Source organism: Symphalangus syndactylus, chromosome 13, assembly GCF_028878055.3.
Source record: "Symphalangus syndactylus isolate Jambi chromosome 13, NHGRI_mSymSyn1-v2.1_pri, whole genome shotgun sequence".
Taxonomy (NCBI): Eukaryota; Metazoa; Chordata; class Mammalia; order Primates; family Hylobatidae; genus Symphalangus; species Symphalangus syndactylus.
In genome coordinates, this window is record NC_072435.2 from 75615751 (window position 1) to 75643584 (window position 27834).

Consider the following 27834-nt stretch of genomic DNA (forward strand, 5'->3'; position numbering starts at 1 on the left):
CAATTCTTTATAGTAGGTTTCCTAAGATGATCCTCATGCAGTGGGATGGTTGAGGCCACTGCTTCTCTCAACCCTTCTATTACTCATGTTATTCAGGTACAATACACTATTTTTTTTTCCTGAAAGACTGTTGACTATGGATTAAGTGCTGTTACCAATATTATAAAAAAACAAACAACCGTATAAACTGAAATTGTTCACTTGTATTAAAAGTAATATGCACTACAGTATATTTCTAAGAATGTGAAATGCTTGGATAATTCTGGGGTAAGATCTGAACTGTTAAATAAGATGCTAATGGGGCTCTTTGTTAGTTGGGTATGCAGCACACTGTGATGTCATCCACCAGGAGCTCTTTGCTCCTTGCCACATCTATATTAGCCCTGGGCTGTACTATCAGCTATGCCGCCACGATGCATGCAAGTGTGGAAGCTCCTGCCTGTGCAATGCTCTTGCCCACTATGCCTACCTCTGTGGCCAGCACGGTGTTCCCATTGATTTCAGAGCTCAGATTTCTTTCTGTGGTGAGTACAATGGCACAGATAAAGACTATCAAATAATACCTTAGAGACCTCTATGTTTGTAATGACTGCCTTTATTTTTTAAATGAAAGGTCAATATTGCATTAAGTTATTTGAAATATTCTCATAATGTACAAACATGAAAATCGAATGAAATAATATCTTAAGATCGGAGATATGTTGGATAAGACCAATAACTTTTGACTAGTTTCGTAATAAACAAAATTATTGTAACTATGTTTTGAAATACGCACAGAACTAATTTAAAACATTTAAAAAATTCTTATCGTGGAAATATCATATCTAAATATTGGAAAGTGTGGAAGAGATTATGTAATACAGCGACACAGTTGATTTGTGCTTAAATAGATGTTATGCAACAGGCAATTATTATCAAGTTGTTGGGGCTCTAATTTTCACACTTATGTTGTCTGCCATTTTCATTCATGGTAGATTGTTTCCTTGTGTGTTTTATAATTTTTTTTATCAGCTTATTTTTACCAGCACCCCTCCATCCCCATTAGAATCTTCTGTGATGTAGGTTTTAGGGGTACCACTCTCTCCACCTCCTCATTCCTTCAGTGGGTTTTTCCAGTTATTCCAGGGGTATCATTGGCTGGTGTTGATGTTAATTGCTCAATTTTGGCTTTCTAAGACAAAAATAATGTAAATATAAAAGTAATGTAAGTTCATATACCAAATTTGTTTAGGATATCTGTCTAGGATTTTAATTTCTTAGAGATAACTTTTTAATTGCAGACCCAGCAGTTAGAGAAGCTTTTCTATCATCTTTCTATACTATGAGCCAATTTCTTCTAGTCTGGGGGTTGACAAATTACAACCATTAGGTCTCCTGCATTTTCGTGAATAAAATTTATTGAAATGTAGTCATGCCCACTTGTTTGCGTGTTGTCTATGGCTGCTTCTATACTACAAGGGCAGAGTTGAGTAGTTGTGACAGGGACTATATGCTCTGCAAAGCTGAAAATATTTACCATTTGGCCCTTTGCAGAGAAAGTTTTCCAACCCCTGCTTTAGTCCTTCATTTCCACTGAGGATGTTGCTCTTTGAGCATCCCAGTTAAGGGTCTCCCAATTCCTTGCCTTGTAACGGGCCAACTTTCATTTTCTATCATAGACCTCTAAGGAGGCATAAAATGTTTCTGTGTGCCATGGGAATCTTTCTCAAGTGATACTTCCTTGTCCTTAGCTGTGGTGTGCCAGAAGGGCATGCTGTACCATCACTGTTCCTCGTTCTGCCTCCGTTCCTGCATTTCTCTCTCTTCCCTGGAGCAGTGCAATGATGACTGTGCTGAAGGCTGTAATTGTCCGGAAGGCAAATTCTATGAAGACACTCTTAACTTTTGTGTACCCATGTAAGTCAGAGAAACAGGTTGGCAGCATCCTGTTTTAATCTCTTTTTCTTCTTACGGGCTAAATGAGCTTTCATGGAAGTTTTTGAAAAAATATTTCTTATCGTCTTTACTCTTTAAAAAAAAAAACCCTGCACATGCTCGTCAACAGTTACAGAAAGAGCTAAGGAATCTCTGATGGTTGATCTTGAAGTGTATTCCTGCTTGTTTTTACCATAGTCAAATCAATAACAAGGTTTGTGCTTCACTATCACATGGCAAACTTTAGTAGCAGGACTTTAATATCTCAGCACTGACAAATTTCTCAATTTACACACAGAGTGAAGCCCTTTGTCTTATACATAGTATTAAATGATATATCAGTTATGTTTCTCTGAATTGCGTTCAGTGATTTTTCTTGTGACTAAAACAACACAGTTTGAGTTGTATTTTAGAAAACAAAATCTGGAGCCACACAAAACTTCATGTCTAAGCAGCTTTTGCCATTTGTGTAATAAGATTACATGCAGTCTTGTAGAATAATGTGGACCTTAGAGTGTACCTTACAATGACCAATGGAGAGCATAGGGTCGGCTTGAATTTTAGTGGTTTTTGAAAAAAATTATATCCTATTTACTTTACTTTTTTTTTCTTATAGATTCCACTGCCGGTGTCATTATAGGGGCAGTGTTTATCAACCTGGAGAGCTCATCCCCACACCCTCGGGCTTATGGTAGGTTTCGATGATGGGGATTGTGTTTGACAAATGATATATGTGCTAATATAATTCTTTCTTATATATATATATATTTTATTATACTTTAAGTTCTAGGGTATATGTGTACAATGTGCAGGTTTGTTATGTATGTATACATGTGCCATGTTGGTGTGCTGCACTCATTAACTCGTCATTTACATTAGGTATATCTCCTAATGCTATCCTTCCCCTCTCCCCCCACCCCACAACAGTCCCTGGTGTGTGATGTTCCCCTTCCTGTGTCCAAGTGTTCCCATTGTTCAATTCCCACTTATGAGTGAGAACATGCAGTGTTTGGTTTTTTTAACCCAAACTGTAAGTTGAAATATTTCTGTAATTAAAAAATAAAGGTAACAATGTAATCTTTAAATATGTTATAATCATATGATTGTATATATATGTACAAACACATATATACAAAACACATGCATATATGACATTTCAAAGTGAAATAACCAAGTTTTGTACTCATAACTGCAGAAAGGAGTTATGAATTTAAGTATCTCACAGCAAAATGAAAGTCCTTTGATCATTTTTGGTTATTAGATATAAGTTAGGGGTGAAGTATGTGTTTAAATACTACAGTATTACTGAATAGGCTCAAAAAAAAAAGCAATTTCAAAATAGATTTGAAAAATGTCCTGCACAGTAGTAAGTGTGCCTCCTCCCCAGGCCCATCAATACTAGAAAGATAACATTTAATCATAGGATAACACTCATTCTGGTTATAACTTTTCTGTTGAAAATCTAGGCATGTCCATGCAGCAGTCCATACTTACATATAATTCCTAACCTCCCCTTTTTAGTTGCCCCATAGGTGCCAACAGATAATAATAGACAGTAGATAATAACAATAATAATCATATCTAACTATTACTGTGTAACTTCTTTTGTGCTGGTACCATTCTAAGTGTTTAATATCTATTATTAAGATACTTACTCATCACCATAACCCTAAGAGATAGGCAATGTTGTTTCATCCTGATTTACAGGTGAGGAAAATGGGATACAGGTGGCTAAGGAACCGGATACTAAAGCTGGGAGTTAGTCCCAGGCAACCTGGCTCGGCAGTGCTTGTTGCCTGCCTACTTTGCTCTGCAGCTGATTTTTGTATTCACAGCAGAATATTGATTATGCTCAATTTACCTTTATCTTTATCTCCACCTCTTTTCCTATCCACATCAAGACACAATGGCAACTAGCTCTTGGATCTTTCTGTGATAGGCAGTACTACTATTCACACAGTTTTCCAAGCCAGAGCTCCAGGAATCATTTTCGACTCTTTCCTCTTGCTCAAAACACCTAATCAGTAAATACCCAGCAACTTTGGATTTTACTTGATTTTACTTTCTACACGTAGTCAAAAGCCATTTCCTCCTTTCCATCATCACTGCTTTAGCAATCAGTGTGTCTCATTTTCTCTTTCCTAGACCTTCCTCTCTGGTGTTCTTGCCTCTAGTTTTTCCTCTCTTTCATTCTGCCGAGGTGTCATGTCTTTTTGGATTTAACTTAATTAATGTATGTAAACCTAGCAAGAAAAAAAAGTAACCATCCCTCCTCAATGAAAAAAAATCAAAATTCACTTAATATAGTGACTTTGTTAGCCATTCCTTTTTAAAAGCCTTTGTCCCAGAATAAGTATGATATGGAAGACCTGGATGTGTGATCTGAGACCTGTCTCAGTTCCTCTGTGCTATTCAAAGTGTGAGCAAATTCAGTCAGAAGTGACTCAGTGGTGAATCACACCTCTGAGTGTCATTCTAGTGTTCAACTATGCATTGCATATTTTTCATGTGATGTGGACTGTATATGTGATTCAGCTTCTTCATCTGGGCTTAAATATAGAACATATGATCTGGTCCAAAGCTGAAAGAAAAACTGTATTGGAGTTATTGAGAACTGATGTGTTGTTTTCCATCATGTTATCTTCTTCGGGGGTTTTCAAAGTTAATTTTTCCTATATGCGGCTCTTGCCTTTTACCCTGACTTTAGAATGTAAGTTGCAAGGAAGCTGTGACTCCATCCTATCTTCAATGCTGCTGCCAAAATGATTCAAAGCAACCATATCACTTTTCTGCTTAGGTCTTCAATGGCTCACCTCAGGGGTAAAATCTTAGCATCTTCTAGGAGCTAGCCTCTGCCTCTCTTGGCATTCTCACAGCCTGTCCCTTCCTGCATTGCACTTCGCTATGTAGAACGCTGCTTTACTTCTTCATGGTTTATGTGTTTCCACTGAGTGTTATAGCCTTCCTACCTTAGGTGTGCCATAACCTCCATCCACTCTTCAAAACTGTTCAGACTTTACTTCCTTTGATTCCCTGATGTTGGTTGCCAACAGGTTTTAAAAACATTTTTTCTTTGTTTTACTTCTATCTCTTAACATATTTCTATGTTGCATGTGTCACACTGCATACATTATTTATTTGTGTGTCTTCCCCTCCTACGAGACAAATTACGGTAAGGACTATGAATTTTGGTGTTCATATCTCCCATGCCTATCCCAATGCTCCACACTTATAGGTGTTTGATAAAAAGTGTTGAAATAGCGTTCCTGAAATCAGACCTAACCCAACAGCTTGTAAAAAATTCTGTGGGAAAAATAACATTTGTGTAATGTACTCAATCAATTCTTGTACATTCGATTGTTGTTGAAATTCAGGAAAAAAAAAAACAACCAGATTTGGTTCCATAAATTAACTATTTATTTACTTCTAGCCAGTGTTCAAATGGGACCGTGAAATGTGATGAATTGGCAACGCCCTCTGCTGGTAAGATCTTAAAAGATGTTTTCCTGAATGAGGGTGCAGCTCTGATACTGCCTCCACTCCTGGCAGAAGTCATCAATCACCTCTTCTTCCCAATGTGCATGGCTATAGCCTTGGGAATGTTCTTCAACATGGTGTTCCAGTGCTTCTCAACTTTTTCCACATTGAAAATTATAATATTTTTAGGACAGTCTTAAGTCAGCTCAGGGGCGGAGCAGGTCAACCCAGGGATGCTGCCGAGATGCTGCCTAACGCGGGACCACCTCAGGCGTCCCAAGGACTTTAGGGATATGTATCTAGGCAAGTGTTGTAACCCATTTGTGGGACAGAAATTGGGAAACTCTATTTTAGACCATCACTTCTCAGATTTTAGTGTGCACATGTGGGGATCTTGTTAAAATGCAGATTCTGATTCATTAGGTCAGGAGTGATACCTGAGATTCTACATTTCTATCAGTGGCCAAGATAACACTAATACTTCTGGTTCCTGGGCTGCATTATGAGTAGCATGGCTCTGGGACTAGTAACAATAAATTTAACAATGCATGTAAAATGACATCCACTGTCATCCCTTCAGAATGTCATTTTAAATATCTTTCCTAAGATCTTATATATGAGGACTATATGTATTATTTATTTTCATTATATAAAACGTCTCAAATTCTCAGTTACTATGGGCAGATTCTAGGCACATAATAAACAACACTTGCTTTCATAGATTTTAATGGGCAGGAAGAGTGTAGGCTGATAAAAGTAATTGTGAGCTATTATTGCTTTGTTATGTATTTGAATGGCCGGGTATATATTATTATTAAAGAGCTTTGAATTACATGCCCTGAATTTACTTTACAAGGATTCAGACAAGCCTAGGGCTTCTTTACAAGACAGGTTTATGGACCACACACATTCAGTAGCTACAGGGCCATCCTGACTCTGCCTCATTTGATTCAGGGTGACTCGCCCACATTTGATTCAATGAAGGGAAGCCCAGGTGGCTAGCCTTCTCACAGAGGAACCCACAGGATTTGATTCCTCTGGCCCCACTTGAGGAAATTTATTTGATCTCTAAGAGCCCAAAAGCTTTCTGGAAGAATATGGAGCTCCTGTCCTGACTATAATTATGTCTACTTCTGCGCTTCTGTGGTATAGTGAGAACTGATATAAACAATGACTCGAGGTGAAGCAAGATTTAGAATAATCGTGTGTTCATTGCAGCTTTGTAAAAGCCTCAATGCTTTTACATTATGCTTAAAAATTGATAAAATATGCTGAAAAATTGGTAATATTTGTATGAATTAATAAAAACATCCTGTTTTTTGACTTCAGAAAATTATACTCTAGTTAGTTACTGTCTTATGGAAGGCAGCTAACATTCTCAAACTCAAAATAGGTTTATCTTAAACCTATTTTGTGACTAAAGGGAATCTGGCTAGGGGATATTTATAAGCTCATTAAAAATCACGGAGTAAGAGCATCATGTAATAATAACTGGTAAAATATTTTGTGGTGAATTTTGTTTTGATGACAAGTACATGCCAATATGATTATTTGTCTGTGGAGCAGATACAAGTTAAGGACATTTTGTCTGTGCTTATATCTGAAGTTCACATCTGCCCAGAGGGAAAAGAGTATTTCGACTGCAGGTTTCCTAACCCTGAATTACCAGCTGGTGGTGTTAATTGTGAGACTACATGTGCAAACCTAGCCATGAACTTCACCTGCGCCCCATCCTCACCCTGTATAAGTGGCTGTGTTTGTGCTCCAGGGTAAGCCTCTTCTTCATAATACAGAACATTCAGGATTTGCCTGAAAGCACAAGATCTCCTGAAAACATTCTTTACAGAAATAGCCAGAATTGCTGTTCTGACTAGTGGTTAACTGGGTTGGTAGCTAGAAGGCTATTGTGATTATTTTGCTTGGCTCATGTAACATTGTGAAATATTATTAATGTAATACACTGAATCGAGGAGAAAACTCATTTCTGGATGAAGTTGGAATTTCTCCCCTGATGAAACTGCAATTTTGAGAAAGTGACACAATTAATCACTCTTCATTCAAAACACTCTTCAAGTGCATTTTTAAATATTCTGTTGTGCAGTTACTGGTGTTGATGTGAAGTTGTAATGGTAATGCCAACTGTTTTATCTTAAAGAAAATAGTGTATTGAGGCTACAAAGGGCAGTGGGTAAGAGTGGGAGCTCTGGCATCAGACACACCACTGCTCAAATCCCAGTCTGACATTGTTAGTGGAGTGATTTTTCTGCAAGTTCCTTTTAAGCCTCAGTTAAGCATTGTGATATGTGGTGTGTGTGTGTGTGTGTGTGTGTATGTGTGTGTATTTAATAAATATAAGCCACTATTTTGTGGCAGCATATTCTACTCTTAGCTTCATAAATATTCTTCCATTGCAGAAATGCCTAGTGCACGTGAAAGACAAACACAGAATCTGGTGGCTATTGGCTTCGTCACAGGCACACATATAATCTGGCCTCCCTGGCCCTCCCTCTTCTGGTAATGAAATAGAGGCCGTGCAGAGAGAGTGCCATCTAAGGCAAACAGGTCACCCATTCTTCCTCAATGAACATGTTCACACAAAGGGATTCCTGGGATCAGCTCATATAAACCAGGAGCAAAGAAGAGCGAGGTCTTGTGGTTTGTTTCCCAGGACAATCACATTTGTCTAAATGGCCCCCATCTGGAATAGGTTGACGAGCCAAGTAACTTGGGACTGGCATTAATCTCTTTAGAAAGAAAGGACATAGGAGGCAGAGAAAAGAAGGTCACAAAAGAACAAGTGCCCGTGGCTGGGAAAATAAAGACAGGTACAAATAAGGCCATAGAGCAGATAAGCAAGGAAGACATTTTAGTAAAAAGGAGAAGGGAAATAAAACCTTTATTGTGGTAGAACAATTAAAACCCACAACATTGCTTGATTTATTAGATTTGATTGTGACTCTTAGGAATGCATGGCTAATTAAAGCCATATCCTAATTTTGTTTTATATGCTGTGCTTGAGCTATTATCTTTTAAAATATATTTATTGTCACCTTTGACGTTTAGTTGGACAGTGATTTATTTGCTGGCTAAATCTCACTACAAAACGTTAGGGAGATTTCCTCCTACCTTCTCTGACTGTATTGAAATAAATGTGATTGGAATTGACTTAGAGGCCTCTGACAGATTTGGAAATACTTTATTAAGATAGCTTTCTCTTACAACATTGTTTGTGGTAATGTGATTTGCCATGTCTTCTATGTGACCTTGTCTGGCTCATTTTGGCACAATAGTCCAGTGTGACTTGTTTTATGTGGCTCCTAACAGTGCCAGCAATTTATTGACTATAAAAGGACCACATAACCCTAATTGAGAAATCACTGTGGATTGAAGAAATGGAAAGTAGTATAAAGGAAAAGACAGATGGAAATGGCTTCTATGTTGGCCCTCCTTATAAGCTGAAGTCCCTCACGGCAAGTTACTTAACCACTTGAAATCTCAAGTTTCTCTTTTAAAAATGGATATAACAATATATTTACTTCTTGGATGATTGAGTATATGCTGCACACCAGTTATATAGTAAGTGCTCAGGAAATGTTTATTTCTTATCCCACTGCCCAAACTTGCTTAAAGCAGATACAAGCATACTTTGTTTCATTGTGTTTTGCTTTATTGCACTTCACAGGTGTTGCATTTTTTTACAAATTGAAGGTTCGTGGCAACCCTGCATCAAGCAAGTCTGTTGGTGCCATTTTCCAACAGCATGTGCTTACTTGGTGTCTCTGTGTCACATTTTGATAATTTTTGCAATATTTCAGAACTTTTTCATTATCATTATATCTGTTATGGTAATCTGTAAACAGTGAACTTTGATTATTATGTAATTATTTCAGGGTTCCACAAATGGTGCCCATATAAGATGGAAAAATTAATTGATGAATGTTGTGTGTGCTCCGATTTCTCCATGTATAGGCCATTCCACCATCTCTATCCCTTTTCTCAGGTCTCTCTATTCCCTGAAACACAATACTGAAATTAGGCCAATTAATAACTCTACAATAGTCACCGAAAGTTCAAGGGAAAGGAAGAGTCACACATCTGTCACCTTAAATCAAAAGCCAGAAATGATTAGATTTAGTGAGGAAGGCATTTTGAAAGCTGAGATAGGCTACAAGCTAGTCCTTTTGCAACAGTTAGCCAAACTGTGAATGCAAAGGAAAAGTTCATGAAAGAAATGAAAAGTGCTGTTACTCCAGTGAACCCACAAATGGTAAGAAAGCAAAGCAGCTAGCTGATATGGAGAAAGTTTTAGTAGTCTGGATAGATCAAATCAGCTGCAACATTCACTTCTGCAAAGGCTTAATCCATAGCAAGGCTTTAACTCTTTCCAATTCTATAAGAGAGAGGTGACAAAGCTGAAGAAGAAAAGTTTGAAGCCAGCAGAGGTTGGCTCATGGAGTGTAAGAAAAGAAACTATCTCCATAACATAAAAGTGCAAGTGCTGATGGAGAAGCTTCAGGAAGTTATCCAGAAAATGCAACTAAGATAATTGATGAAGGTGGCTACACTAAACAATAGATTTTCAGTGTAGATGAAACAGATTTATATAGGAATAAAGTGCCATCTAGGACTTTCATAGCTAGAGAGAAGGCAGTGCTTGGCTTCAAAGCTTCCACGGACAGGCTGACTCTCTTGTTAGGGGCTAAGGCAGCTGGTGACTTGAAGTTGAAGCCAATGCTCATTTACCATTCAAAAAATCCTAGGGCCCTTAAGAATTATGCCAAGTCTACTCTACCTGGGCTCTGTAAATGAAACAACAAAGCCTGGATGGCAGCACGTCTGTTTACAGCATGGTTTACTGAATATTTTCAGCCCACTGTTGAGAACTGATGCCTAGAAAAAAAAGATTCCTTTTAAAATATTACTACTTATTGGCAGTGCACCTGGCACCTAGGAGCTCCAGTGGAGATACAGAAGAATATATTAATGTTGTTTTCATGCTTGCTAACACATTTATTCTGCAGCCATTGATCAAGTAGTAATTTCAACTTTAAAGTCTTATTATTTAGGAAATACATTTCACAGGGCTATACCTGCCATAGATAGTGATTTCTCTGATGAATCTGGGAATAGAAAATTGAAAGTATTTTGGAGAGTATTCACTATTCTAAATACCATTAAGAACATTAGTGATTCATGAGCAGAGGTCAAAATATCAACACGAACAGGAGTTTGAAAAAAGTTTATTCTAACCCTCATGAATAACTTTGAGGGTTTTAAGACGTCAGTGGAGGAAGTTAACTGCAGATGTGAAGGAAATAGCAAGAGAACTAGAATTAGAAGTGAAGCCTGAAGATGTGACTGATTTGCTTCAATCTCATGATAAAACTTGAATGGACGAGGAGCTGCTTCTTACAGATGAGCAAAAAATATGGTTTCTTGAGATGTGATCTATACATAGTGAAGATGCTGTGAACATTGTTGGAATGATAATAAAGGATTTAGAATATTGCATAAACTTAGTTGATAAAGCAGTGGTAGGGTTTAAGATGACTGACTGCAATTTTGAAAGAAAATTCTAGGTAAAACACTGTCAAATACATTGCACACTACAGAGAAATCTTTTGTGAAAGGGAGAGTCAATCAATGTGGCAAACTTCACTGTGTCTTATTTCAAGAAATTGCCACAGATATCCCAGCCTTCAGCAACCACCACCCTGATTAGTCAGCAGCCACCAACACTGAAGCAAAACCCTCCTTCAGCAAAAAGATTATGGCTCCTTGAAGGCTCAGATGATCATTAACTATTTTTTTTGCAAAAAAGTATTTTTAAATTAAGGTATGCATATTTTTTAGATATAATGCTATTATGCATTTAATAGACTATAATGTAAATATAACTTTTATATATACTAGGAACCAAAAAATCTGGTGACTTGCTTTATTGTGATATTAACTTTATTGCTGTGGTCTAGAACCAAATTAACAATATCTCTGAAATACACCTATAATTTACAGTGATTTAAGTTTTCCTTTTCCTTCTTCCAGTTTTGAGTAGTTATGAAAAACTCATCAGTCATTAATTAGCAACGCCAGTTAAAACCATGACTTTGGCTGGGGATGTAAGAATTGTGGTTCATTTTGGTGAGGTTTCCCTCACTTAAACAACTGAACAATTAAAGTTTATGAAGCGTCTTATGTTTGAGGCATTGTGTTAAGCTATAGGAATGGGGGCTACTAAAATACATTTATTAGATAATAATAGAATCTACCTTAGGGGATTGTCACTAGGATAAAATCAGTTAGGGGCATGGTTAAAATGATTAGAATAGTGCCTTGCCATAGTAAGCAGTCAAGAATATTAGTTTTGTTATTGTTCTTATAGTTCTTATTGTTCTTATAGTTATTGTCACTATAAGCTATTTAATGAAGTACTTAACAGTTCATTGTGATAAATCCTCCAATAAAAGTTTATAAAGTTGCTAAGTATAGGGAGTATGTGAAGGAGCTGGGGACATAAAAGATTGCATCGAATTGAGTTTTAAGTGATAAGTTTGCCAGACAGAACATGGGAAAAGAATTTTCTAGGCAGAAGAAAAATTCAAAGCTCAGGATGCATGGCTAGAAGTTTGGGAGGGCCAAGGTGAGAGATTGTAGAATCGAGGGCATTGTTGGTCTGAAAGAAAGAAATCTAAATGAGATAATGCATCATTTATATAAATACGTTTCTTCAGTTGTCTTCTATGTGCTACATATTGTGTGACATGAACATAAACAGGATATTTATGGTCCTCTCGAGTGAAGCTGAAAGTCTAGTGGACAGCATATACACTGAATAAGGAATTACAGTACTGTGTACGAAGAGCCATGAGAGAGAAAGCAGAGAGCTAAAACAACATGAGAAATTATTTCTGTTTTAGAGAAGAGGCAAGAATTCAGGGTTCCTGAATTCCATGTTAATTTTTATAATCTTGTATTTTTATAATCTTGAATTTTTATACTTTAAAGCAAAATGTAAAAAAAGTTTTATACCTTATCTATTTTAGGAGCTTTTAATTTTTATTTATTTATTATTTGTTATTTAAATAAATTATAGATTAACTCATAATAACAAATTATTTAAATAATGACAACTAATTTTCAAATTTAATGTTATTTTTATCTTTACTGTTTTTTTTTTTGAGACGGAGTCTCGCTCTGTGGCCCAGGCTGGAGTGCAGTGGCGCAATCTCGGCTCACTGCAAGCTCCGCCTCCCGGGTTCACGCCATTCTCCTGCCTCAGCCTCTCCTAGTAGCTGGGACTACAGGTGCCCACCACCGCGCCTGGCTAATTTTTTGTATTTTTAGTAGAGACGGGGTTTCACCGTGGTCTCGAGCTCCTGACCTCGTGATCCGCCCGCCTCAGCCTCCCAAAGTGCTGGGATTACAAGCGTGAGCCACCGCGCCCGGCCTTTTACTGTTATTTTATATATTTATTATATTTATAATTAATTACAAAATTATTGTTATACTGTTGTCATTATTTTGTTATTAACACTTCTAGAAAAAATCATTACTTTATTAAAACTTTCAGAAAAAATTGTAAGAATATTGAAATATATATTTATATTAAATGATTTGATGTTATATGTAATATATATTTAATCTTCATATCAAATATTTAGATAACACACCAAAATTAATTCTTCCCTGAGATTAGTTCAATTTTTATATTAAAATTTTATACTTATATATTTATATTTAAATTATATATTAAAATATAACATTTGTATATGTTTAGCTTTTATAGCCATAGACATTTTTAGGCACTTTTAGGGTATAATCTTTCAAGAAGAAAATAACACTTGAAAGAAAACCAACATTAGAAAGTTATCACATTAAATAAATAAGAAACAATGTGAAACACTTAATATGTTTTTTAGTTCCACACACACCTAAGTTAAACTCTCCTGATTTCAACTTTAAGCACTCAGAAAGAAGCTTTTGATTACTCTCTACATCTTGTAACAAAAATGTTAACCATTTAATAATTTACTATTTCATCAGAAAATCATAGGCCCTACAGACTCTTTTAAGTAGCAGATATTAAAGAATGGGACTCTCATTTCCTCTATAAATTTTTTTTCAGAATGACTCACTTTATTAGAAATTTAGGCTTCTGTCTTCCTTTCATGCACTCAGTGAATAGCAAAAAGGTCAATATATCACATCTAGTCATTTGCCTGGCATTTAATACTGTGATATGTAAGGTACTATGTGGAAAAAGCGAGGAGAAAGACTGGATTCAACTCCTCAATAGGTTAGATAGAGTGCCTTAGACAGCTGTAATAAATATAGATGACAGTGTTAATATGCTAAGATTACTGATATTTTAAAACTGAAATTTGTAGTTCATACTAAATAGCATTTTATTCTTCATTTGGAAGAATGGCAGAGCACAAAGGAAAGTGTTTTGTTCCTGAAAGCTGCCCATGTATTTGGAAAGATTGGGAGTATCTCTCAGGAGAAGTGATTGCTACACCGTGTTACACCTGGTAAGGAGATCCATTTATTTCACAAATATTTTCCTAAGTAATTGTGTAAATTTCAATCATCTTGTATTTATTTAATGGGACTGACATCAGCAAAAAGTAAATCAAGCCTGAGCAAATAATTTAAAGGCCTGCAGGAGCTGGTGGACAGTTACTATCTGCAGGGGACTATGTCATTATCTTTATGCGTATTTGTTCAGCCCAGAAGAAAACTGTGAAATACAACAATCTAAAATTTTAATAGGAAAAAATATCTCATGTTTATAAGAAAGTGCTAAATGTTACAAAGAAAAGACCGTATTTAATGGAAGGGTTTCAGTTTCAAGGTGAGTCAAAAGAATACCATAAAATAAAACTTGAAATATAATTTCCCTAAAATATGGACAAAGATTCTAAACTCATGAGCAATGTCATGTCTAATGCATTTAAATTTACTCAAATATGGGAGATGGCATTGTGCTCTTTCAGCTACCAGCAGACCTGTGTTCAGTTTTTCATTCTATCATCTACTTTCTGTGTGACCTATGCACGATTCCCAGGCTTGGTTTTGGTGTCTGATAATTCATTTAAACAAAGTGAAAAACGTATGCCTAATTTGTCAATGTAATAGGTAGTATCAGAATGAATTGGCAGTATTCGTAAGGGATATTGGCTCATGAATTCTCTTGAATACAGACATTCCAATGTTACTGTCACTTGAAATCACTAGTTAGAGTCAAGTTTCTTTAGAAAGGTAACTTGTGTTATTTTTTAATAGCGTTTGTCGACGAGGAATGTTCAATTGCACATATTATCCATGCCCAGCAGTGTGCACAATATACGGGGACCGACATTATTATTCTTTTGATGGACTAGAATATGACTATATCAGTGATTGCCAGGTGTTTTTGATAAAGGTAGGTCACAGTTACACATTTTTATTTGCATTTGTATAAAGATTGAATGTAAAAAACAAGTATGCTGGTCCCTGATATATCGAGTTCATGGGTTATTTATAAAACCTATAAAACAATTACATATATTTTCAACTTTTATTTCAGGTTCGGGGGTACGCATGAAGGTTTGTTAATGTGGGTAAATTACATGTTGCTGGGGTTTGGTGTACAAAGGATTTCATCATGCAGGTAGTAGCATAGTACCCAATAGACAGTTTTTTGACCCTTACCCTCCTCCCATCCTTCACCCTTAAGTAGGCCCCATTGTCTATTCCCCTCTTTGTGTCCATATATACCCAATGTTTAGCTCCCACTTATAAGTGAGAACATGCAGTATTTGGTTTTCTGTTCCTGTGTTAATTCACTTAGGATAATGGTCTCCAGCTGCATCCACGTTGCTGCAAAAGACATTTCTTTCTAATGGCTGCGTGATATTCCATGCTGTATATATACCACATTTTCTTTATCCATTCCACTGTTGATGGGCATTTAGGTTGATTCCATGTCTTTGCTATTGTGAGTAGTGCTGCAATGAATGTACGCATACATGTGTCTTTATGGTAGAACAATTTATATTCCTTTGGGTATATACACAATAATGGGATTGCTGGGTTGAATGGTAATTCTGTTTTAAATGTTTTAAGAAATTGCCACACTGCTTTCTACAGTGGCTAAACTAATTTACATTCTCACCAGCAGTGTATAGCTGTGTATAAGCGTTCCCTTTTCTTCGCAACCTTGCCAACATCTGTTGTTTTTTTGATTTTTTAGTAATAGCCATTTTGACTGCTGTGAGATGGTATCTTATTATGGTTTTGTTTTGCATTTCTCTAATAATTAATGGTGTTGAGCATTTTTTCATATGCTTGTTGGCTGCATGTATGTATTCTTTTGAGATGTGTCTGTTCATATCCTTTGCCCATTTCTAATGGGGTTGTTTTGTGCTTATTGACTTAAGTTCCTTATAGATTCTGGTTATTAGGCCTTTGTAGGGTGCATAATTTGCAAATATTTTCTGTTTACTTTGTAGGTTTTCTGTTTACTTTGTTGACATTTCTTTGGGTGTGCTGAAGCTGTTTAGTTTAATTAGGCCCCACTTGTCAATTTTTGTTTTTGTTGCAATTGCTTTAGGTGTCTTTGCTATGAAATCTTTGACAAGGCCTACATCCAGAATAGTATTCCCTAGTTTTTTTTCTAGGTTTTTTATGATCTTAGGTCTTACTTTTAAGTCTTTAATCCATCTTTGGTTGATTTTTGTATTTAATGAAAGGAAAGGTTCCAGTTTCAATCTTCTATATGGCTAGCCGGTTATCCCAGCAGCATTTATTGAATGGGGAATCCTTTCCTCATTGCTTATTATTGTCAGTTTTGTCAAAGATCAGATGGTTGTAGGTGTGTGGCTATGTTTTTGGGTTCTCTAACCTGTTCCATTGTGTCTGTTGTGTCTGTTTTTGTGCCAGTACCATGCTGTTTTGGTTGTTGTAGTCTTGTATAGTTTGGAGGTGGGTAGTTTGATGCTTCCAGCTTTGTTCTTTTTGCTTAGGAATGGCATTGAATTTGTAGATAGCTTTGGGAAGTATGGCCATTTTAACAATATCGATTCTTCCTACCCATGAGCATAAAATGTATTTCCATTTGTTTGTGTCATCTTGATTTCTTTCAGCAGTGTTTTGTAATTCTTGTTGTAGAGATCTTTCATTTTCCCGGTTAGCTGTATACCTAGGTATTTTTGTGTGTGTGTATGGCTATTGTGAATGGAATTACATTCTTGATTTTGCTCTCAGCTTGAATGTTATTGGTGTATAGAAATGCTGCTGATTTTTGTACATTGGTTTTGTATCCTGAAACTTTACTGAAGTTGTTTGTCAGTTCTAGGAGCCTTTGGGCAGAGGCTGTGGGGTTTTCCAGGTGTAGAATCATATTGTCTGTGAAGAGAAATACTTTGACTTCCTCTTCCTATTTGGATGCCTTTTATTTCTTTCTTTTGCCTGATTGCTTTGGCTAGGACTTCCAGTACTATGTTGAATAAGAGTGACGAGAGTGGGCATCCTTGTCTTGTTCCACTTCTCAGTGGGATTGGGTCTAGCTTTTGCCCATTTGGAATGATGTTGGTTGTGGGTTTGTCATAGATGGCTGTTAATATTTTGAGGTACATTCCTCTGATGCCTAGTTTTTAGAGGATTTTTAATATGAAGGGATGTTGAATTTTATCCAGAGCTTTTTCCTGCATCTGTTAAGATGATCACATGGTTTTTGTTTTTAGTTCTGTTTATGTGATGAATCACATTTATTGATTTGTGTATGTTGCACCAACCTGTCATTCCAGGAATAAAGTCTACTTGATTGTGGTGGATTAGCTTTTCGATGTGCTGCTAGATTCAGTTTGCTAGTATTTTGTTGAGGATTTTTGTGTCTATGTTAATCAGGGATATTGGCCTGAAGTTTTCTTTTTTCATTGTATCTCTGCCAGGTTTTGGTATTTCTTTAACTCATTCTTAACTTTTATTATTTATAGGTAATGGGCTAGTTCTTAAACATTCTGTGCCTCTGTTTCCTCGTCTATAAAATGAGAAAAATAATTGTGAAAGTAGTTCTGAGGATTAAATAGATAAATATATATAAAAGGCTTAGATAGTATTTGATATAAAGTGAGTGTTCAATAAATGTTAGCCATTTTTATTGTTATTAACTTGGTTTGGTGAATATAAATGTAACACATTAAACCATAATTGGGTTATACATTTTTTGTGGTTATGACAATAAACAGATATTATGCTGAATTCTAGAAATGCTATTTTGATGATATGATTTGGTAAACTCCAGGCTTTATATATCTGATAAAATCCTTAAAATTTCTTACATTGAATGCATTTGAATTACCTGTATACTCAAATTTTAGACATTACTGATCACAGATTTACATTTCTAAATGAAAAATGCGAGCTTTAGAAAGAAGTCACATAAGAATAAACAAAAATAACATCTTTTCCTCCAGCAAACTAACTTATGATTAATGCATTTTTTTCTGGGTATGACTTTTATGTTATTAGAGGTTTGTGTGTGATTTTGTTATTTAAGCCTAAGTCAAGAAAACAGACTATCTTCCATTTTATGTTAGTTCTGTTTAATAAAAAATGAATAGTAAAATCTATAGCCTTTTAAACTTAAGGAAGGTTCTTGCTTATGTTTTACGTCATTGGATTTTCGTGTTGGTACTTGTCTTGGCTTCCTTTATGAATGATTTTAAGTTTCTTAAAGAATAAATACCTAGGAATGGATTTGGCAGTCATATAATTATAGCGGATGGTAAGTTGCCTATAGGGTATTTTTTTTTTTTTTTTGTCTTGTGTTGTTTGGATTATTTTTGGAGCCTACGGAAGGCACACTAATGAATATACATTCTCTAAGTATCTTCTTTGAACAAGGCTCTTTTAGCAAAAAATTTTGTAATAGAATCCTTTCATCCCCCAAGGTTTAGAGTATAAATTTAGAGGCTTAGAAAAGTAGATAACTATTTAGAAATTTGGATGCGTAAACAAATATACTTTTCAGGTTGATTTTATATCAAATCCTAATTTTCCTTGATATTTAGGTGCCTCTGACACTCTTTTAAGTTACCTCCACCCTTGACTTTCTGGATATTATGAGTCTTTCTCTCTGGTTTCTTCTTTGTCATGTGTTGCCTTTTCCTCTTACATAAGCTCCCACTCAGAGATGACTGATTTGGTTCCTTTAGAGCAAGGACCAAGTCTTGCTCATCATTGTTTCACAAGGGAGGAGTACCATACTGGGAACATAGTTTCTCACTGAATGTTTATTGAACTGGACATCTGTTTGTGGTTCTTTACCCCTTTCTCCTAGTGCTTGGTGTGTTCATCCACTTCTAAAATCTTAGCTACAGCTACACACTGATGAGTTCCAAATTGATATGTACAGCTCTGACCCTCAATTTCTTGACTATATTTCTGACTTAAGTTCATCCTCACAATAATATACTATTTCTTTCTATTTATCTTTCTGAGACTCATATTCTTATCATGTAATTGCTTCTTAAGAACTACAGTGACTTCCAGTGGCCTCCAGTGGCTTCCAATAGCATCATAAAGTCAAACCGCCTACACCAGTCTTTCCAAAGGTTCTGTCAGCTCCATCCCTCATCTATGTCTTTTCTCAGTGTACTCTCTGTATCTGATTTCCTCTGCTCCCTCAAAGTCATATTTTCAGCTCACAGTTATCTGTCCTGTTCTTATATCCTATTGTGTTTATAGTCGTAACGTCAAAATTAAGCAGCTCATTATATTCTGATTATTTTTATGTACTCATCTAGATTGTGTATCATTTTATGTCAGAACTATGTGGTACACTTCTTCTGGGTTCCTCATAGGAGCTAGCACAATTACGGCTGAATTATGAAGCTAAAAAATTACTTGTTTGACTTTTTTCAACAGTCTCCACTTGAGAATAGAGACCACAAGCTTAAACATAAATTTTTAGTTATAGCAATCTAACGCTTGTGATAAATGCATACACGAGCTTTCAATGTGAAGTTTTTAGAGCAGCACTTCTTAAACCTTAGTGTGCATGCACATCACCTAGGGATATTGTTAAAATATGAATTCTGTTTTCATAGGACTGCAGTAGGGTTTTGGGTTCTGCCTTTTCTTTTTTAAATTATACTTTAAGTTCTGGGATACATGTGCAGAACGTGCAGATTTGTTACATAGGTATACATGTGCCATGGTGGTCTGCTACATCCATCAACCTGTCATCTAGGTTTTAATCCTACCACGAATTAGGTATTTGTCCTAATGCTCTCCCTCCCTTTGCTCCCCCACCCCCTGACAGGCCCCAGTGTATGATGTTCCCCTCCCTGTGTCCATGTGTTCTCATTGTTCAACTCCCACTTATGAGCGAGAACATGCGGTGTTTGGCTTTCTGTTCCTGCATTAGTTTGCTGAGAATGATGGTATCCAGCTTCATCCATGTCTCTGCAAAGGACATGAACTCATTCTTTTTTATGGCTACATAGTATCCCATGGTATATATGTGCCACATTTTCTTTGTCCAGTCTGTCATTGATGGGCATTTGGGTTGGCTCCAAGTCTTTTCTATCGTGAATAGTGCTGCAATAAACATACGTGTGCATGTCTGTTTATAGTAGAATAATTTATAAATCTTTGGGTATATACTCAGTAATGAGATTGCTGGGTCAAGTGGTATTTCTGGTTCTAGATCCTTGAGGAATTGCCACACTGTCTTCCACAGTGGTTGAACTAATTTACACTCCCACCAACAGTGTAAAAGCGTTCCTATTTCTCCACATCCTCTCCAGCATCTGTTGTTTCCTGACTTTTTAATGATCATCATTCTAACTGGTGTGAGATGATATCTCATTGTGGTTTTGATTTGCATTTCTCTAATGACCAGTGATGATGAGCTTTTTTTCATATGTTTGTTGGCTGCATAAATGTCTTCTTTTGAGAAGTGTCTGTTCATATCCTTTGGCCACTTTTTGATGGGGTTGTTTGTCTTTTTCTTGTAAATTTGTTGAAGTTCCTTGTAGATTCTGGATATTAGACCTTTGTCAGATGGATAGATTGCAGGAATTTTCTCCCATTCTGTAGGTTGCCTGTTCACTCTGATGCTGGTTTCTTTTGCTGTGCAGAGCTCTTTAGTTTAATTAGATCCCATTTGTCTATTTTGGCTTTTGTTGCAATTGCTTTTGGTGTTTTAGTCATGAAGGCTTTGCTCATGCCCATGTCCTGAATGGTATTGCCTAGGTTTTTTTCTAGGGTTTTTATGGTTTTAGGTCTTATGCCTAAGTCTTTAATCCATCTTGAATTAATTTTTATATAAGGTGTAAGGAAGGGGTCCAGTTTCAGTTTTCTGCATATGGCTAACCGGTTTTCCCAACACCATTTATTTAATAGGGAATCCTTTCAGTATTACTTGTTTTTGTCAGGTTTGTCAAAGATCAGGTGGTTGTAGAATGTGGTGTTATTTCCAAGGCCTCTATTCTGTTCCATTGTCTATATACCCGTTTTGGTACCAGTAGCATGCTGTTTTGGTTACGGTAGCCTTGTATTATAGTTTGAAGTCAGGTAGCATGATGTCTCCAGCTTTGTTCTTTTTGCTTAGTATTATCTTGGCTATATGGGATCTTTTTTGATTCCATATGAAATTTAAAGTAGTTTTTTCTAATTCTGTGAAGAAAGTTAATGGTAGCTTGATGGGAATAGCATTGAATCTATAAATTACTTTGGGCAGTATGGCCATTTTCACGATATTGATTCTTCGTATCTATGAGCATGGAATCTTTTTCCATTTGTTTGTGTCCTCTCTTATTTCTTTGAGCAGTGGTTTGTAGTTCTTGAAGAGGTCTTTCACATGCATTGTAAGTTGTATTCCTAGGTATTTTATTTTCTTTGTAGCAATTATGAATGGGAGTTTACTCATAATTTGGTTCTCTGTTTGTCTATTTTTGGTATATAGGAATGCTTGTGATTTTTGCACATTGATTTTGTATCTGAGACTTTGCTGAAGTTGCTTATCAGCTTAAGGAGTTTTTGGGCTGAGATGATGGGATTTTCTAAATATGCAATTATGTCATCTGCAAACTGAGACAATTTAACGTTCTCTCTTCCTATTTGAATACCTTTATTTCTTTCTCTTGCCTGATTGCCCTGGCCAGAACTTCCAATACTATATTGAGTAGGACTGGTGAGAGAGAGCATCCTTGTCTTGTGCTGGTTTTCAAAGGGAATGCTTCCAGTTTTTGCCCATTCAGTATGATATTGGCTATGGGTTTGTCATAAATAGCATTTATTATTTTGAGATATGTTCCATCAATACCTGATTTATTGAGTGTTTTTAGCATGAAGGGATGTTTAATTTTATTGAAGGCCTTTTCTGCATCTATTGAAATAATCATGTGGTTTTTGTCATTGGTTCTGTTTTTGTGATGGATTACATTTATTGATTTGTGTATGTTGAACCAGCTTTGCATCTCAGGGATGAAGCCACCTTGATCGTGGTGGATAAGCTTTTTGATGTGCTGCTGGATTCAGTTTGCCAGCATTTTATTGAGGATTTTCGCATTGATGTTCATCAGGGATGTTGGCTTGAAATTTTCTTATTTTGTTGTGTCTCTGCCAGGTTTTGGTATCAGGATGATGCTGGCCACATAAAATGAGTTAGGGAGTAGTCCCTCTTCTTCTGTTGTTTGGGATAGTTTCAGAAGGAATGGTACCAGCTCCTCTTTGTAACTCTGGTAGAATTTGGCTGTGAATCCATCTGGTACTGGGCTTTTTTGTTTGGTAGGCTATTAATTACTGCCTCAATTTCAGAACTTGTTATTGGTCTATTCAGGGATTTGACTTCTTCCTGCCTTAGTCTTGGGAGGGTGTATGTGTCCAGGAATTTATCCATTTATTCTAGATTTTCTAGTTTATTTGGTAGAGGTGTTTAAAGTATTCTCTGAAGGTAGTTTGTATTTCTGTGAGATCAGTGGTGATTTCCCTTTTATCATTTTTTTATTGTGTCTCTATGCAAGTAAACTAGAAAATCTTCTCTCTTTTCTTCTTTATTAGTCTGGCTAGTGGTCTATCTATTTTGTTAATCTTTTCAAAAAACCAGCTCCTGGATTCATTGATTTTTTGAAGGATTTTTCGTGTCTCTATCTCCCTGAGTTCTGCTCTGGTCTTAGTTACTTCTTGTCTTCTGCTAGCTTTTGAATTTGTTTGCTCTTGTCTCTCTAGTTCTCTCAATTGAGATGTTAGGGTCTCAATTGTAGACCATTCCCATTTTCTGATGTGGGCATTTAGATTTATAGGGACATTTATAGATTTGCCTCTAAACACTGCTTTAGCTGTGTCCCAGAGATTCTGGTACGTTGTGTCTTTGTTCTCACTGGTTTCAAAGAACTTATTTACTTCTGTCTTAATTTAGTTATTTACCTAGTAGTCATTCAGGAGCAGGTTGTTCAGTTTCCATGTAGTTGTGCAGTTTTGAGTGGGTTTCTTAATCCTGAGTTCTAATTTGATTGCAGTGTGGTCTGAGAGACTGTCTGTTATGAATTCCATTCTTTTACAGTTGCTGAGGAGTGTTTTACTTCCAATTATGTGGTCAGTTTTAGAATAAGTGTGATGTGGTGCTGAGAAGAATGTATATTCTGTTGATTTGGAGTGTAGAGTTCTGTAGGTGTCTATTAGGTCTGCTTAGTCCAGAGCTGAGTTCAAGTCATGAATATCCTTGTTAATTTTCTGTTTCGTTGATCTGTCTAATATTGACAGTGGTGTGTTAAAGTCTCCCACTATTATTGTGTGGGAGTCTAAGTGTCTTTGTTCATCTCTAAGAACTTGCTTTATGAATTTGAGTGCTCCAGTATTGGGTGTGTATGTATTCAGGATCGTTAGCTCTTCTTGTTGCATTGATCCCTTTACCATTAAGTAATACCTTTCTTTGTCTTTTTTGATCTTTGTTGGTTTAGAGTCTGTTTTATCAGGGATTAGGATTGCAACCTCTGCTTTTCTTTGCTTTCCATTTGTTTGGTAAATATTCTTCCATCCCTTTATTTTGAGCCTATGTGTGTCTTTGCACATGAGATGGGTCTCCTGAATATAGCACAACAATGGGTCTTGGCTCTTTATCAAATTTGCCAGTCTGTGTCTTTTAATTGGGGCATTTAGTGCATTTCCATTTAAGGTTAATATTGTTAGGTGTGAATTTGATCCTGTCATCATGATGCTAGCTGGCTATTTTGCACATTAGTTGATGCAGTTTCTTCATCGTGTCATTGGTCTTTATATTTTGATATGTTTTTGCAGTGGCTGGTACTGGTTTTTACTTTCCATATTTAGTGCTTCCCTCAGGAGCTCATGTATGACAGGCCTGGTGGTGACAAAATCCCTCAGAATTTGCTTGTCTAGAAAGGATTTTAATTCTCCTTCGCTTATGAAGCCTAGTTTGGCTGGATATGAAATTCTGGGTTGAAAATTCTTTTCTTTAAGAATGTTGAATATTGGCCCCCACTGTCTTCTGGCTTATAGGGTTTCTGCAGAGAGATCCGCTGTTATTCTGATGGGTTTCCCTTTGTAGGTAACCTGACCTTTCTCTCTGGCTGCCCTTAACATTTTTTCTTTCATTTCAACCTTGGAGAATCTGAAGATTATGTGTCTTGGGGTTACTCTTCTCGAAGAGTAGCTTAGTGGTGTTCTCGTATTTCCTGAATTTGAATGTTGGCCTGTCTTGCTATGTTGGGGAAGTTCTTCTGGATAATATCCTGAAGTGTGTTTTCCAGCGTGATTCCCTTCTCCCCATCACTTTCAGCTACACCAATCAATCTTAGGTTTGGTCTTTTCACATAGTCCCATATTTCTTGTAGGCTTTGTTCCTTTTCATTCTTTTTTCTCTGATCTTGTCTTCACACTTTGTTTCATTAAGTTGATAATCAATCTCTGATATCCTTTCTTCTGCTTGATTCATTTGGCTAATGATCCTTTTGTATGTTTCACGAAGTTCTCATATTGTGTCTTTCAGCTCCGTCAGGTCATTTATGTTCTTCTCTAAACTGGTTGTTCTAGTTAGCAGTTCCTGTAACCTTTTATCAAGGTTCCTAGCTTCTTTGCATTGGGTTAGAACATACTCTTTTAGCTCTGAAGAGTTTGTTACTATCCACCTTCTGAAGCCTACTTCTGTCAATTCGTCAGACTCATTCTCTGTCCAGTTTTGTGCCCTTGCCTGAGAGGAGTTGTGATCATTTGGAGGAGAAGAGGCATTCTGGTTTTTGGAATTTTCAGCATTTTTGTGCTGTTTTTGCTCTTCTTTGTGGATTTATCTACCTTTGGTCTTTGATGCTGATGGCCTTTGGATGGGGATTTTGTGTGGACGTCTTTTTTGTTGATGTTGATGTTATCACTTTCTTTTTGTTAGTTTTCCTTCTAACAGTCAGGGCTCTCTTCTGCAGGTCTGCTGACGTTTGCTGGAGGTTTACTCCAGACCCTGCTTGCCTGGGTATCACCTGCGGAGGCTGCAGAACAGCAAAGATTGCTGCCTGCTCCTTCCTCTGGAAGCTTCATCCCAGAGGGGCACCCATCTGATGCCAGCCGGAGCTCTCCTGTATGAAGTGTCTGTCGACCCCTACTAGGAAGTGTCTCCCGGTCAGGAGGCACAGGGGTCAGGGACCCACTTGAGGAGGCAGTCTGTCCCTTAGTGGAGCTTGAGCGTTCTGCTGCAAGATCTGCTGCTCTCGTCAGAGCTGGCAGGCACAAACATTTAAGTCTGCTGAAGCTGTGCTCACAGCCACCCCTTCCCCCAGGTGCTCTGTCCCAGGGAGATGGGAGTTTTGTCTATAAACCCCTGACTGTGGCTGCTGCCTTTCTTTCAGAGATGTCCTGCCCAGTGAGGAGGAATCCAGAGAGGTAGTCTGGCCACAGCTACTTTGCCATGCTGTGATGTGTTCCGCCCAGTCCAAACTTCCCAGTGGCTTCCTTAACACTGTGAGGGGAAAACCATCTACTCAAGCCTCAGTAATGGCAGATGCCCCTCCCCCAACCAAAGTCAATCATCCCAGGTTAACTTCAGACTGCTGTGCTGGCAGCGAGAATTTCAAGCCAGTGGTTCCTAGCTTGCTGGGCTCCATGGGGGTGGGACCCGCTGAGTGAGACCACTTGGCTTCCTGGCTTCAGCTCCCTTTTCAGAGAAGTGAACAGTTTTGTCTTGCTGGGATTCCAGGTGCCTCTGGGGTATGAAAAAAAACTTCTGCAGCTAGCTTGGAGTCTGCCCAAACAGCTGCCCAGTTTTGTGCTTGAAACCCGGGGCCCTGGTGTTGTAGGCACATGAGGGAATCTCCTGTTCTGTGGGTTGCAAAACCCGTGAGAAAATCGTAATATCTGGGCTGGATAGCACAGCCCCTCATGGCTTCCCTTGGCTAGGGGAGGGAGTTCCCTGGTTCCCTGGCCCCTTGCACTTCGTGGGTGAGGCGACGCCCCACCCTGCTTCTGCTCACCCTCTGTGGGCTGCACCCACTCTCTAACCAGTCCTAGAGAGGTGAACTGGGTAACTCAGTTGGAAATGCGGAAATTACCCACCTTCTGCATTGGTCTCAGTGGGAGCTGCAGACCAGAACTGTTCCTATTCGGCCATCTTGCCAAATCCCCCAGGTTCTGCCTTTTCAATAAGCTACTAGATAGTGCTCCATGTCTATGCTCCATGTCTATGGACCATATTTTGAGTAGTAAGGATGTAGAACACTTTACTTTCTTTAACAACCTGATTTTAATTATTTTTGAAATTATTCTCTTCTTCTGCATAGTCAAATTTAAGTTACATTCAGAAAAAAGAAAGTTTTGCTGACAATATAATGTCAAACATGACATGTTCCCATTGGATATATCATTACTGTTAAAGATGTTTGTTTATGGTATCATTTTAAGTAGTAAGACAAAGATTCTGTGAAGCTTTATTTTTCATTTTGTATATGGAAAAAATATTTGCACATTTCTATCAAAAGCATCAAAAATCTTGTTCATGTGTCAGCATCTCTACAAACATTTTCCAATGTATGGTGGTGATCTTTGTTCACATTATTATTTCATTCATTTAATAAAACAAATTTAGGGGCCTATTAAATATAAAGCATGCCAGTAAAGACATATCTACTATTTATACTCCATATTAAAACAGATTTCTCTAAGAAAATTCTAAGGCTTTGATGGTGGGGACGATGCCTTATATTTCTTGTTGTTCTTTCCAAGTCATTTTGCAGAGTGCTGGGCATTTGGTGAACTTAACTACTTGTTAGTATTTTCTCCTGTTACTCTCATTTTCTTTTGTAGTAGAGAAAACATAGCATTTATCACTGTCGTTTCAAATAGTGATTGTGCAGAAAACATTTCAAGTGGAGTATTTGTTTTAACTCTGAGTCCTGGCAAGAGGAAACTATAATCTTTTGTTTATGTTTAATTTTAGAGAAATAATATCAACTAATAAATAATGGACAAGGCCAGAATCTAATAAAAGACGTACCATAGTTTCTTTTCAAATGATATTTTTCTCTCTTTCTAGTTCTTCATTTCTATGAAAGACAAATCGTAACAGGACCAATTTACTTGCAAAATAAGTTTTAATCGTAGTATATTTGGCTTGATTATTTGCATAAAATGCAGCAAGAATAATTATTTTTCATATAGGCTCTTTTATGTTGGCTTTGTTGTAACTTTTTCATAATGTCAGGTTAGACCTTTTAAAAGCCTCTTGAGGTTAGCCAAACTAAGGATTTATATGTGTCTGCAAATACCTATATGAATTGGTTAATTTCTCTCTTCTTGAGGTTCTAAAATAACTTGGGGTTCCTAGGCCTGTCAGAAAGTGATGTGCTTTACTTACTACAGGTGACAAACATTGTAAAGGAATTGCATAAACAAGGTGTCAGGCCAGTCTGTATGAGAGGCTTTGGTCAGCTCTATAATGTCAACTTAAATTCCCCAAAGCAGTCCAGTCATATCTGTAAATGTTCATCCTAGTCAAAGCTGTGGTAAAATAACCAGCATCTCCAACTGTGTCCTGTTACAACAGAAAATAGATTCTTATTGAACTTATGCAAATAGCTATATTGCCATAATTTAAGAATACTCGCAAATGATTTTTAAATTCTGGATAAATCAGATAGGAAGAATTATGCCTCAAATTTTGCCCACAAGAGCATACTTTACTCAATTTGTTGTAAGCTATAAATAGCTCAAAAGAAAGAAATGTTTTCTTTTCTTTTTTTTTCTTTTTCTTTTTTTTTTTTTTTTTTTTTTTTTTTTTTTTTTGAGATGGAGTTTCACTCTTATTGCCCAGGCTGGAGTGCAGTGATGCAATCGTGGCTCCCCACAACCTCTGCCTTCTAGGTTCAAGCAGTTCTCCTGCTTCAACCTCCCAAGTAGCTGGGATTACAGGCATGCGCCACCACACCTGGCTAATTTTGTGTTTTTAGTAGA

General features: G+C 37.0%; 1 protein-coding gene across 1 annotated transcript in view; it reads left to right on the plus strand.

Moving 5' to 3' along the window:
* OTOGL (otogelin like) overlaps positions 1-27834 on the plus strand; it is a 167138-nt gene that overhangs the window by 54290 nt on the left and 85014 nt on the right. The window contains exons 21-27 of the mRNA XM_055236519.2: positions 315-524; positions 1731-1896; positions 2531-2605; positions 5345-5397; positions 6998-7160; positions 13815-13922; positions 14677-14815. Coding sequence (XP_055092494.1) covers positions 315-524; positions 1731-1896; positions 2531-2605; positions 5345-5397; positions 6998-7160; positions 13815-13922; positions 14677-14815 — 914 coding nt within the window. The remainder of the gene's footprint in view (positions 1-314; positions 525-1730; positions 1897-2530; positions 2606-5344; positions 5398-6997; positions 7161-13814; positions 13923-14676; positions 14816-27834) is intronic.